Source organism: Malaya genurostris, unplaced genomic scaffold, assembly GCF_030247185.1.
Source record: "Malaya genurostris strain Urasoe2022 unplaced genomic scaffold, Malgen_1.1 HiC_scaffold_12, whole genome shotgun sequence".
Lineage (NCBI taxonomy): Eukaryota > Metazoa > Arthropoda > Insecta > Diptera > Culicidae > Malaya > Malaya genurostris.
Window position 1 is genome coordinate 59,042 of NW_026682610.1, and position 14,256 is coordinate 73,297.

At 38.0% G+C, this 14,256-nt stretch overlaps 3 protein-coding genes across 4 annotated transcripts; all 3 read right to left on the reverse strand.

The window, feature by feature from the left end:
• Positions 1-1,933: 1,933 nt before the first annotated feature.
• On the reverse strand, positions 1,934-2,869 carry LOC131439921 (uncharacterized). Its single transcript, XM_058611025.1, has one exon. It carries the CDS (start codon positions 2,867-2,869, stop codon positions 1,934-1,936), a length of 936 nt encoding a protein of 311 aa, XP_058467008.1.
• Positions 2,870-4,395: 1,526 nt separating this feature from the next.
• On the reverse strand, positions 4,396-6,988 carry LOC131439916 (basic salivary proline-rich protein 1). The gene is made up of 4 exons (XM_058611020.1): positions 6,949-6,988; positions 6,728-6,832; positions 6,399-6,659; positions 4,396-6,336 (listed from the first exon to the last, which is right to left on the reverse strand). Exons 2-4 carry the CDS (start codon positions 6,749-6,751, stop codon positions 4,816-4,818), a joined length of 1,806 nt encoding a protein of 601 aa, XP_058467003.1. The 5' UTR covers positions 6,752-6,832; positions 6,949-6,988; the 3' UTR covers positions 4,396-4,815.
• A 3,052-nt stretch (positions 6,989-10,040) lies between these two features.
• On the reverse strand, positions 10,041-10,868 carry LOC131439923 (protein C19orf12 homolog). Of its 2 annotated transcripts, none has more exons than XM_058611027.1 (2): positions 10,728-10,868; positions 10,041-10,672 (listed from the first exon to the last, which is right to left on the reverse strand). In XM_058611027.1, exon 2 carries the CDS (start codon positions 10,659-10,661, stop codon positions 10,239-10,241), a length of 423 nt encoding a protein of 140 aa, XP_058467010.1. In that variant the 5' UTR covers positions 10,662-10,672; positions 10,728-10,868; the 3' UTR covers positions 10,041-10,238. The 2 variants fall into 2 exon arrangements, with proteins under 2 accessions (XP_058467010.1, XP_058467012.1); XM_058611029.1 differs by having other exon boundaries at positions 10,041-10,667; positions 10,728-10,866.
• Positions 10,869-14,256: the final 3,388 nt, after the last annotated feature.

A 14,256-nucleotide genomic window follows, 5' to 3' on the forward strand; every position in this document is an offset into this window, starting at 1 on the left:
ATGGTTCTCGATTCGAAGTCGATCATCGAGCTTCGTTCGACTTCACTCGAAGAAGTATTAGATTATCGAGAAGTTTTGGCATTATGGAACCAAAACAATCGAGCTCGTAAACGACTGAACTCGATAAGAAATGGTCGAAAGCCTTATTACTATCGACTTTGAGTTTTCGAATACGTTTCTTTTTTATTTAGATAGTTATCGATAACATCTTAGATTTTCATAAACATATTAGTATTGATAATCTTAATTTTAATGCATTGTTTTGTACATCGTTATATATATTTTGTGTGTTTGGCATATTATGTACAAGTCGAACCGTTTAAAAAGCATATTAATTAAAAACTGCGTGGTGTTTACTTAAAATAACAAAAGTAAGTCGAAACTAACCTATGCCCAGTAACTGTAGTTTGTAATAAAATTTCTGAATCCTGTGGACAGAAAACGTCGCTCAAACGGATTGTAGGAAAAAGCTTATTCGATCGATAACAATGAGCAAATAATGTTTTTACCCATATATCTAACTCAAGTAAATTGAAAAATTTGTCCAAACACCTTGAAAGTATTTAGAATATGCAAAAAGCATCACATTCTCGTGCTATTAGCGTGTATTTGACTCTAGTACCTAAATAGATTATGAACACTACAAAGAATGGGTTGCTCCTGGTATGTTAGCTAAAGCAATATCTCCTAATAAATATGATAAAATACTACAAAGAAAGTTGCAAAACCTACAAGCCTTTGATTAAAACTACACATATGGATGACGTAAATTGTATTAGACTTGAAACAATACATGAAAACTACAGAATTTTTTTTATTATAATTTTAAAAGTTCATCGATAAATTGTGTACAAGAACACGCTTGAAAAAATTCTTTACGTTTTCAAATGGAGTGGAAATGAATCTGCTTCTTGATTTAAATTTCAGAAATGTGTTCATGTTAATTTCGTGCGGCAACTTAAAACCGCAGTATTACAAACAGTTTGCTTCTTTACAGTACTTGAACTGAATAAATGTAATCGAAAATACTCAAACAATAATTCAGTTTAATTTTTTCATGATTGCAATGTATATGGGTTTTTTAACCTATGTATGTTATGACCAGAGATGCCAGATATTTTCATAGAAAATCTGTATTGATTCGTATAAAATATCTGTATTTATCTGTATTCGCTAATAGAATGACATTTCTACAATACAATTATATTAAAAGGTGTTATTCCAATAGATTATGGTTATAGAGTGGTAGATTAAATTTCATATCTTATATTATATTCATCGACGAAAATTTGTAGTTTTTTCCTATCAACAACAATTGAATTATGGTGCCATATACTTGTCTAATTTGAAAATGTTCACTTCATAAGTTGAGATGGATTTCCAAAACCCAGTATGGAACGTCAAGTCAGGTAATACAACTATCAGTCTGGCAATAGTGTTTCATGATGCCTTGTCTAACTTTTAAGTTCAATTTAGTTACAAAATTTAATATAAATGGATTTCAGTGTTCTTCATTAAATATCTGCACAAAAAATATAAATTTTTTAAAAAGTGATTTGTACGTTGATTCCTAAACGTTTATCTCGTCATTGCAATCAAATACTAATAGATAGCTCAAATACTAATAGATAGTTTAATTTTTTCCTTAATACTTTTGGTGAAATCTGTATAAATCTGTATTAAATTTAAGAAATCTGTAAGAAATCTGTACTCTGTATTAAATCTGTTTGCGCATGTAAAAATCTGTATAGAACAGATAAATCTGTATAAATGGCATCTCTGGTTATGACAGTTCGAGCAGTGTCAGTCGAAATCTAGTACCACATTGTTAGGATCTCGATCACGAGGTCGAAAGCGATACGTAATGCCTCAGTTCAGTCGAATCGACTTCAAAAATAATCGTTTCGAGCAACTCGATTCGAGATGCATAATGTCAGCCCTGGTCCGCAGATGTATTCTTCACTTTCGACCGACACACTTTCGCAATATGACCCTTTTTATCACAGTTGTGGCATCTCACATCTCGAAAACGACACTGATTCCGTAAATGCTGGCCCCCACACCCATCACAAGGACTTGAGTTGCTGCTTTGATGAGTATTGCTTCGCGAATGTTCACCTTTTGGTTGATTGATCTGAACTTTCTTTCTGGTTCTGAGATTTTCGTAGCCCAACTTATTAGTTTCTTCAGCAGTTAATGTTCCTGAGTTGACTTCCCGTGCAGTATCCCGAGTTGCTTCTAAAGTGTGTGCTATCTCGAATGCATCATTGAATGTTTCGGGTTTCTTTGCTAAAATTTCATCGCACATATCTCGAGCTTCCAGTCCATGCAGCAGCTGTTCAATAAGCATTCGATCTAGAAACTCTCCATATTCGCAGTATGCGGATCCTTGCTTCAAACGTAGACCAAACTGTGCGACAGATTCTCCCTTTTGTTGAACTATTTGCCTGAATTTAATGCTTTCAACGAATTTGTTTCTGACGCGGTCGAAATGACTAATAAGTGTAGAACGCAAATCTCGATAATTTATATCTGCTGGGTTGCGAGGGCTGACCAGAAACTTCAAAGCGTTGTTAAGTTCAGCACCCATATGAACTCTTGCATAGTTTGCGTACTGCGGTTCTGGGATGTGACTTAGTTGAAGTGCCCATTCGAATCGATTGAAGTAATCCGCAACAGAAGTTCCTTCTAATGGGCGATATTCAGATATAGTAAAAGATGGAATTTTTGGTGGTGGACCGGCGTCCTCCCCGACCGCATTTTGTCGGTTAGTATTCACTTGCGCGACGGCATTTCCAATAGACACTTTGAGGGCCTCTGCAATCATAGCGGATAACGTCTCCATGATTTCAGCGTTTGCTTGTGCCATTTTCTAAAACTCGCAATCCCACTTCTGACACCAAATTGTCGCGTATATGGGTAAAGTTTTAAATAATAACAGCGAAGAATCTTCTTAAACGTTTTATTCGATAATCAAAACTTAGTACTGAACTGGCGCGAAGTATAGCTTCTTTTTTTTTACTAATTCAAAAATTACACACTAAACTGAAAGTATATAGTTCATACATAACACAAACGTGCAAAGTTTTATGTCAAGATTTGTAGTTGTTTTGACAATATACTGGTAAGTTAGGCCATGCTACCTCGACCGGAACAAATAGTAATCGGAAGGAGCAATATCTCAGCTAAAATAGCGGGTGGTGTAGGGCTTCCCATTTTAACGTTTCCTAGTGTGTTTTGAACGGTTATGCGACATGTGGGCGAGCATGTTGCAAAATTACTTTTTCGTGTTTATCGGTGCGAATGTGGCCGTTTTTCTCGCAATGTTCGGTTCAAACGCCGCAAATGTCGTTGATAGACCTCCGTGATCTTTTCATTCGGTTGCACGGCACCCGATTGTCTACTTTTTGAATCATTCCCATTGCTTTTAAACATTAGCAAATGACTGACTGAATAACTGTGAGTGATTTTGCAAGTTCTTCTTGTATTTGCGACGGGTCTTGTTCGAGCATTTCCTCCAACTCTTCATTTTAAAACTTTGGTGGCGTTCCGGCTCGTTCTTCGTTTCCCAAATCAAAATGGTTACTTCTAAACCGTGCAAACTACTTCCGATACGTTCGCTCAGCTAAAGCATGACTTTCGATTACATTTGCTTTCTCCCAGTACTTGTCCATTGGTCTACTAAGTTCAGAACAGTTTGGTGGATTGACCTCCTGTTCGTTATGCAATTCTAGGGCAGATTTTATATAGTGACAAGAGGCCAAATTAGGCCAAACCAGAACTGGAGATTCGCGACTACTGATAAATGACAGCGATCGCTTTCGCAAACATTCTTTCTCGTACACATCCATTATTTATAGTGTCGGAGGAAACGAAAATTTCAGAGTTTCGACCATAACTACAAGCCCTATTTACATACTTCTTCGGGAATTTGGACACCTTCTTTGTCCGGAAATGCTAAGCAAAGGGGTTCCTTCACAGCGCGGTTAATAAAGCCGAATCCGGAAGCCGTTTAATTTTCGAGAACGAAAGAAAAGTGTCCGACAGGCTAGACTTTAAACTTCAAATGGTCTCGTGAATTAGTGATTATATTGCCGAGTTTTTGAAGCGAAAAAATCGTGATCCCGTTCGGTAGAACAGGTAGTATTAGCGAGAAATATCTTTCGCTTCCATAAAGTAACATGACATGTTTAGCATAATGGATAAGTCGATGCCTGGGTTCGATTGCCAATCAGAACACTAAAAACTCTATAATCGCGCAGCAAACAAAATTTTAGACTAGATTTATAAAATGCCTTGAGTAACAGGCGAGTAAAAGTTTTGCGTGAAAAAAAATCTCTAGAAATCGTCGGCCTTGACGACTAACATTTCGAGATGCTAAAATACAAAAACAAGTTCTCCAGTTGCTAACTGACTTTATTTCTTACATTCTCAAAATACACATCTTACACAAAGTTTAACCATTTAATGCCTAGCATGCACGCGTATGGAAAGTTCTATACAGTCGGTACCAATCTGAAGTCTCATCGGATATTTTGTGTGCCCGACGCGATGGTTGATCATCAAGTTGGTTTGATAAAGTGATGGAAAATTGATTGATACTCCGAACGAACCTCCGGCGGAGCATTGTCAAATAGTAAAAAAACGGATCCAATCCGTGCTGTCAAAACTGCCGTAAAACACATTGTCGAGATGATGAAAGTATTTCTAATGTACTGGATTAAACAAACGACCGCACGGCGGGGAGGCTTAATCTTTGCCGTTGGTGTCGAAACTGAGATTCGTTCCCAAACTCCTTCATAATCGCGCCAACCCTTACTGCGGGGGTTGTCCGTATCCGTACCCGTACGCACCCTGAGGTGGAGGACCCTGCGGTCCAGGTGGTGGCATCTGGCTATTTGGCGGACGCTGATACTGGTAACCCTGAGCTGTCTGCTGATACTGACCCTGTGGGGGCGGAATCGGCGAATAGCCCTGTTGATGGTAACCGTGCGGTGGATAAACGGGAGCCGGTGGTGGTCCCTGACCTTGGGGACCTCCGGGAGCTGCCTGCGGATAGCTTCCGGGTGGTTGTTGATGTTGCGTAGATGGTGGTGAAGTTGCATAGGATTGTGGCGGACCCGGAGTCTGAGGTCCCGGTCCCTGGGGCTGAACGTAGCTACTCTGTGGAGGATGTGGACCGGCGGTTGCCGGAGGTGATGTGTAAGCCTGCGGTGGTACAGCACCAGGACCGGCAGCAGCATAACCAGTGGAAGTAGTTGGTGGAATGGCCGAATGGGGGCCACTGGATGGAGGCGGATTTGTGTTAGGACTGGATGACTGTCCGGAAGCTGGGCTCGATTGATTTGTGTAAGTAGGTGCACCGCTGGATTGTGTGGAAGGAGCACTAGCCGGAGCAGCTGGTTGACTGGGAGCAGATGTTGTCGGTGGACCATGCGGAACAGGTTGACCGGAAGGGTAACTTGAAGGATATTGTTGTTGCGGTGGTGGATAACTCGGCTGTCCAGTGGCCGGAGGATACCCGGAAGGTGGTTGTCCATAAGCATTGGGAGGATTCGGACTGCCGTAGCCTGGATAACCGTGTGGCATCGGGGGACCACCGGCCGATTGTGGAGGATATTGTCCACCGACCGGTGGTCCGTACATCTGCGGTTGAGATGTAGGTGCACTTGGAGGCCCTTGTGGATAGCTGCCCTGTTGGGGATTTCCTTGAGGTCCCTGTGGTGGACCTGCATTTGGATACGGTGTTCCTTGAGGTGGTCCAGCGTTTGAAGTCGTCGGTGGCATACCACCGTGATGATAGCTTTGCGGTGCATTCGGTGGATAGCCTTGGCCAGGGTTCGGAGGACCGTAAGGTGGATATCCTGGTTGAGCTGGGTACGGTTGATTTGGCGGTGGATAACCGGGATAATGTCCATGTTGTTGGTATGGTCCACGCTGAGGAGGATATCCTTGTGCTTGCTGAGGCATCGGAGCTTGCTGAGGTGGAACACCTGGTCTTCCGGGTTGCCCTGGAGCAGGAGGACCCTGATTCGGAGCGGTCTGTGCTGCCGTAGACGTGGGAGGTGGAATCTGCGGTCCACCACGATATCCACCCACTGGTTGTTGATTTGGCGGTGGAGGATGCGCTTGGCTCGTTGGTGGTTGAACACCGGCTTGCGAAGATGGGGGCTGTTCCGGCGGTTGGGGCGCTCCCGCCGGTACAGCCGCTTGATTTGGCCCGGGAGTTTGTGCCTGCCCTCCGTGCGATGGATCACTTTCATGTCCGGGTGCTACACTACTTGGAGGAACTCCATGCATCGGAGGGCCGCTGCCGTGCTGAAGAACGTGCGGAGGCTAAAAACAATCCATTTTATTCACGTCATGCTTCGTAATGTTCAAAAAGAAAAAAAACCTACCGGAAGCAGTGCTTGTATGTTATGCTGCGGATCGGCAAGATTAGCCAAATACACTAGATTACGATGTAGCGCAACATGGTACGACATACATTCGTGAGCTTTCCCCATATTCTGAAAGTCCTGGATGGTCTGAATGAGACCGGCATTTTCGTCCAATATTTTCTGGATATGCATCGGACTTGGCGGAGGGCCACCACCGCGGTTCATTGGACCTCCAGGACCACTCCGGTTTGCCGGGCTAGACGACTGCTGCGATTGTTGCTATGAATGCAAGAAAAATGACACAATTCATGCCGTTTTACAGAAAAATGCTCTGCGAAACAAATTACCTGCTGAGAGTAAGCGACCGACATGTTTGTTTTTCTTGTTTGAAGCCTTTTCTGCCTTCGGGTTCAAACGCGTCCTTTCTGTAGCTAATTTCTAATGGTTACTTTCTGAAAATGTATAAATATTTTCCTTCGATTACACTAATAACCATTAGAGCATATATTTCAATTCAACGTGAACAAAAATAATGTGTTTTTACGAGCTAATAGGCGGATAAAATTACCAGCGGAAAAACCGATGCACTGAACGGCAAGCAGCCATGAGAAAGAAAGCAGTAGAACGTGCTCCTGCATTCAGCTTCATGAAACGTCAACGAACGTGTCCCAGCACGCTTAATATTGCGACAGAATTTTTGGGTGTATACTTTCGAAAAGTTTGCACCGGCTCAGATTGCACTGAGAAAAATATAATAGTATAGTCCTAGATGCGATGTTTTATGGTTGATACAATCCTCTTAGAAAAAATGTTCAACGGTAGTCTCTCGTTGGTCCAATACGTTGAATCATAGGTCCAATCAACGTCCAATTAATCGTTCAACGGAAGGCCAACACCGTTGAACCGAGTGCCACTTTTTTCGTTCAACAAACACGGCAGACAGAAGTCCATTGTTGAGCCATTTTTAATATGAGGAGTTAGAACCCCGTTGAACCACTTTTACTGGAGAATTTCTGAAGTTTTTTTCACGTATTTTTTAAACTAACGCTACATACCTGTACAATACTCTTACTTCACGTAGAATATCAACACATTTTCTTTCTATATGAAGGTAACACCTAATTTTCACACTATTTTTGCAAAAGAAAAGACAAACCGTTCCAGCAAACTGATCGAATATTTCGTGCAGTATGGCGTTCAACAAATGCTCAACGACCAACAAAACATAATCGCTTGCTGCGTGGGAAAGTTTGGGTGGTAGTCGCAATAGCTTTGCTTGCGGATGATCTAACGTTGTGTTGCACAACGGCGTACGTCCGCAATGATGGTGATTGCAAGTTTATCGGTCAAAATGCAAAGGAAAACAAATTGATGAGTGCGATGCTGTGCCTGTGTGTTGCACTCAAAAAAGTCTAATTTCAATGAGTATCAGGTAACTCAATAGTCCCACCACAAAAGGGCCTAACTGCAAATGAGAGCCTCTCTTTGTTTACTTTCTCTTTTGATTATTACGGAGCCATTACTGCAAATCATCTAAAGTTTCCAATATAAATCGAAAGCTTGTAGTTTTACCTTGAAAGTTTTGCGAAGAGTAAAGCGTCATATATAGAATCAGTTCGGTAAATTGTGAAAAAAAAGGTAAACAAATAGAAACTGTCATTTACAGTTAGGCCCTTTTGTCGTAGGACGGTCGAACTTATAGTAAAGAAACAGTTATTTCGAGTGATAGTGCAGCTGTGGTGTGTGTTGAATAGTGAAAAATGTTACTTATTGAAAATTGCTGTTTCGCGAAAAAAGATTCCAGCGACGGAATTCACCGCCCAAAAATAAACGACGTCATCCGATCGAAGTGCCATCTGCATATCATTATCGGTGTTATCAGATTTATATGGAATATGTGAAAATTTACAAGTCAATCGTCTCGATCAAACCCATCCACGAGTGTTTAATTTATTTTATTTTCTCAGTAGTGTCATTTGGCGTTGTTTACAGCAATGTGAATAAGAGAAGTACTGGTGAGATCGTTCCTTAGAGATACTTCACAAATTTCTTATTTACAATCTTATAATATTTCTCCTCACTAAAAATCGGGCTCTGTCGGTTATTCGGGAATCGTTTGAGCTATTTTCTTTGGGTTGAACGCTTAGTTTAAGAAGTGCGCGTAAAGTTTAGAACCATGCAGATATTTTTTTGCGACCGTGCCGTGTGACCGTGTGGGTAAATATAGTTTAGACTGCGAGGACGATCTATTTTGTGTTTAATTATTTTGCTTTGGGAGTAGATATCGAGGCGTAATGCGTTGTTGTTCGATTGATAATAATCAAGTGATATCTTGCCAGTGTATTAAAAAAAAAAACAACAAAAATTAAATGTATGAATTTAAATCGAACCGGCTGTCCGGAGTTTTACGAGTTTCGAGAGAAATTCCGTATTTAAGTAGGAGCTCAGTGAGAATTGAGCGAGAAAAAACAAGCTTAATTGTACATATGCTTGTTCTTTCGTTTATGCAAGCTCTTTTGCTAAATTTTGGTAAATTTGAAATTTAGTGATAAAAACAAACCAATCTCATTTGCAGTTGAGGTTGTAAATAAAATATCATAAATCCAAGTATAGAACGGCAATGTAGCCAGTCCTAAACACGGTTACTATATTCATAGATTTTTCTGTAAAACCGCTGTCCGCAGATTTTTTATTTTGAATTAGTTCGGTCTGCAGATTTATCTGTAAGGAGATTCTGTAAACAGAACACTGGTTTATTCATGTATGAAAAAAATCACAGATTACTTTAAGATTTTTGCTTCACACATGGTGAAAAGATTTTTTATTTTGAATTTGTTCGGTTTGCAGATTTATCTGTAAATCTGCAGATTTCTTATTAGTACTGCTGATATTTTTTCGTCTTCAGATTTTTACCGATATTCGAATATTTTGCCGATATTCTACAAATTCCCAAAGTTGTCCGTTACAGACAGGTGACAAAAGTTGTAGATTTTTTTATTGGCCCAATTTATATTTTTGTTCACTAAATCTACATAGTGAAAATCTTTTTATTGGAGCCAACCGAACCGTCAAAATTTAAAACCAAACGAACATGATGTAATTTCGCACATTTAAGCGAAAAAGTATTGTTATTTGAAAATAAAAATAAAATTAATACATGTTTGAGAAAAGTGAAAATGTTTGTCATACTCTTCATATATTAATAATTTAAATAGCAATCGTCTTCTGTCTAGTAAATGTCTGTTTATAAGTAAATGGTTACCAAATAAAACAGTTTGTTCTTATGCTTTGACGGATACGATGTATCGTATCTCCATTTTCGCTAAATATTGCTTATGATTAGGTCATTAAAGTAACCAATCAAGTATAGGAGTTCAAATATTTAGGCACTAATGAAACGTCCTAATAGTTTTACATAGTTTGAAGCCATGAATCTCAATCTTATTCCTTAATCGGACCGTTTCAGCTCGACAAAATTCACTGGGATGTTGTCATTTATGAATAGTTGCAAATAAAAATTGGGCAGAATCAGGTTTGTAATTTCAATTTTTAGTCCATAAAGAAATGAGTTCAGTATACTACAAATACAATTGGATATCAAAACTATGTTCCTATTCCCAACCATTCAAGTTTGGTGAGCAATACAAGTGTTAAAACAAATTTTCGTTCAAAATTTATATTTTCATTTCAATATAAAGTTCCACGTACCAGTTGTTCTACAAATTGATTCGTTATCTCCCCTTGTACTACGTGTGTGAGATGTCATTTGGTTTTTTTTTGACAACAGAATAGCTTTTGAATAAATAAAAAGCACCGTATCCCCTGTAAAGCCAACAATTGTCCTATTCTACGATTCGATCAGTCTACGATTTGCATCTTCATTTCGTTCGTCACAAACGATATTACGGTACTTAGAATAGCCTGCTGTGCGGCAGCATTGCCCATTATCAGAGGCAACAACACTGCCATGTCGGTTGGATGGAACTGAGATAACGCTTTCAAGATGCGTTCTTTGAGCTGTTCTCTTTCCCGGTCGCTCATTTCTTGCATAATGATTTCGTTGACTGATCGGAATTTACCCTTGCTCATCATGCCAGCACCTATGGCCCCAATCGTTCCGCCTACAGCCAGCCCAACCGGTCCACCCAGCAGTCCTCCTATGAAACAGGTTGTACCGCACACCATGGCACCTTTAGCACTGCTTTTAATAGTGACCCGTACGTTCCTTTGGTCCGTCAGCATTCCGACTGCCTCCATCAGTTCGCGGGTGTCGATCGGCATTTTATGCTATTCTGAAATTTCATACTCAACTTATCTTTTCAGCCTTCGTTCTTGAGCGAAACTAACCTGGTCGTCGCTTATTTCACCAAGTTCGATGAAGTCAAGTAATCACAGAAATTTCGAGGTTGTCTCGTAGACTAGTTGACGCAATCTCATACGGTAATTGTATTGAAATTATTATACGTGTACGTGTACGGAATAAGCAATGTTTTTCTTATCTGTACTAAGGAAAATGATACAGACAAAAATAATAACAAAACGCGTACTCGCTATCGAAACCGAATTAAACCTATTTTGGACAAACAAAAATTGTTTGTATCAAGTCAGGCACCAAAAACCCAGGCACAAAAAAAAATTTGGTGCCTGGAATTGAGCGATTGATGCGCCATCTGCGTGTCAAAATTTGAAACTGTCAAACAGGAAATATATGCTAAAATAAAAAAAAATGTTAAATAAAAACTACAGCTTCTTATTTCGTCTCCGAAAGGTCCCATCAGTACCAGCACATTCGGACGATTGTTGGTACAATAAGCCAATAAATCAAATATTTTTTCATATCACAAATCCCCCTTTTTCCATTAATACGTTTATTTCTTAAGGCAGTATACATAAGATTTTTTTTCGTTGTAGCATCACTTTTACAAAGAACTCTTATACTAATATAATTCTAGTACAGTCACAACGATTTGAATTTAATAAAACATATTCCTTTCTTTGTATTTCATCGTTTACTATTAAGTGTATTCAAGAATGTTATTTGAACCAGATGGTTAACTGATATAAATTATAAAATGAGCTGCTATTTTTGTACATTCTGTTGATAATTTTATAAACGATTTCGAGTTTGTTTGAATTAGTACATAATTTCTATTCAAATTTAGATTACAGATTATCTTTGTCGGCAAATATTTTCAGGAACATCTTCAAAATACCGCGCGTTTCCTTATAAGTTAATCCGGCAATACAACGTGGAACAGAACGCAACTATCAGCTTGACGCAAAATCTGCGAAAAAAAAATACACGGTTTTAAAATCGTATCACAGTATTTGAAAAATTTTAGTTTTTACCTTTAGCGTATACAACATCCATTACCGTACCAGATTTTCGTTTTGCTTGTTCAGGGTAAGTAACAGGAGCACCATCAAACCACCGCGCGTTTCCTCATAAAATAATCCTGAAATACTCATCTAGAAGTGCCTTTTTGGGTGCCTTCATACACAAATTTTTAAAATGTAAAATATCTCTCATATGAGAAACAAATTTACGTTTTCGACTATAACTTTTGAACGACCCGATAAATTTCGTCAGAGTTAGCTAATAATATAACAAATCGAATGATCGCACATCTAGAAGTGCCTTTTTGGGTGCCATCATACAAAAATTTTTAAAATGTAAAAATATCTCTCATATGAGAAACAAGTTTACGTTTTCGACTATAACTTTTGAACGACCCGACAAATTTCGTTCAAAATTTCGTCAGAGTTAGCTAATAATATAACAAATCGAATGATCGCACATCTAGAAGTGCCTTTTTGGGTGCCTTCTTACAAAAATTTTTAAAATGTAAAAATATCTCTCATATGAGAACAACATTTACGTTTTCGACTATAACTTTTGAACGACCCGATAAATTTCGTTCAAAATTTCGTCAGAGTTAGCTAATAATATAACAAATCGAATGATCGCACATCTAGAAGTGCCTTTTTGGGTGCCTTCATACAAAAATTTTTAAAATGTAAAAATATCTCTCATATGAGAACAACATTTACGTTTTCGACTATAACTTTTGAACGACCCGATAAATTTCGTTCAAAATTTCGTCAGAGTTAGCTAATAATATAACAAATCGAATGATCACACATCTAGAAGTGCCTTTTTGGGTGCCTTCATACAAAAATTTTTAAAATGTGAAAATATCTCTCATATGAGAAACAAATTTACGTTTTCGACTATAACTTTTGAACGACCCGATAAATTTCGTTCAAAATTTCGTCAGAGTTAGCTAATAATATAACAAATCGAATGATCGCACATCTAGAAGTGCCTTTTTGGGTGCCTTCATACAAAAATTTTTAAAATGTAAAAATATCTCTCATATGAGAACAACATTTACGTTTTCGACTATAACTTTTGAACGACCCGATAAATTTCGTTCAAAATTTCGTCAGAGTTAGCTAATAATATAACAAATCGAATGATCGCACATCTAGAAGTGCCTTTTTGGGTGCCTTCATACAAAAATTTTTAAAATGTAAAAATATCTCTCATATGAGAAACAAATTTACGTTTTCGACTATAACTTTTGAACGACCCGATAAATTTCGTTCAAAATTTCGTCAGAGTTAGCTAATAATATAACAAATCTAATGATCGCACATCTAGAAGTGCCTTTTTGGGTGCCTTCATACAAAAATTTTTAAAATGTAAAAATATCTCTCATATGAGAAACAAATTTACGTTTTCGACTATAACTTTTGAACGACCCGATAAATTTCGTTCAAAATTTCGTCAGAGTTAGCTAATAATATAACAAATCGAATGATCGCACATTTAGAAGTGCCTTTTTGGGTGCCTTCATACAAAAATTTTTAAAATGTAAAAATATCTCTCATATGAGAACAACATTTACGTTTTCGACTATAACTTTTGAACGACCCGATAAATTTCGTTCAAAATTTCGTCAGAGTTAGCTAATAATATAACAAATCGAATGATCGCACATCTAGAAGTGCCTTTTTGGGTGCCTTCATACAAAAATTTTTAAAATGTAAAAATATCTCTCATATGAGAACAACATTTACGTTTTCGACTATAACTTTTGAACGACCCGATAAATTTCGTTCAAAATTTCGTCAGAGTTAGCTAATAATATAACAAATCGAATGATCGCACATCTAGAAGTGCCTTTTTGGGTGCCTTCATACAAAAATTTTTAAAATGTAAAAATATCTCTCATATGAGAAACAAATTTACGTTTTCGACTATAACTTTTGAACGACCCGATAAATTTCGTTCAAAATTTCGTCAGAGTTAGCTAATAATATAACAAATCGAATGATCGCACATCTAGAAGTGCCTTTTTGGGTGCCTTCATACAAAAATTTTTAAAATGTAAAAATATCTCTCATATGAGAACAACATTTACGTTTTCGACTATAACTTTTGAACGACCCGATAAATTTCGTTCAAAATTTCGTCAGAGTTAGCTAATAATATAACAAATCGAATGATCGCACATCTAGAAGTGCCTTTTTGGGTGCCTTCATACAAAAATTTTTAAAATGTAAAAATATCTCTCATATGAGAACAACATTTACGTTTTCGACTATAACTTTTGAACGACCCGATAAATTTCGTTCAAAATTTCGTCAGAGTTAGCTAATAATATAACAAATCGAATGATCGCACATCTAGAAGTGCCTTTTTGGGTGCCTTCATACAAAAATTTTTAAAATGTAAAAATATCTCTCATATGAGAACAACATTTACGTTTTCGACTATAACTTTTGAACGACCCGATAAATTTCGTTCAAAATTTCGTCAGAGTTAGCTAATAATATAACAAATCGAATGATCGCACATCTAGAAGTGCCT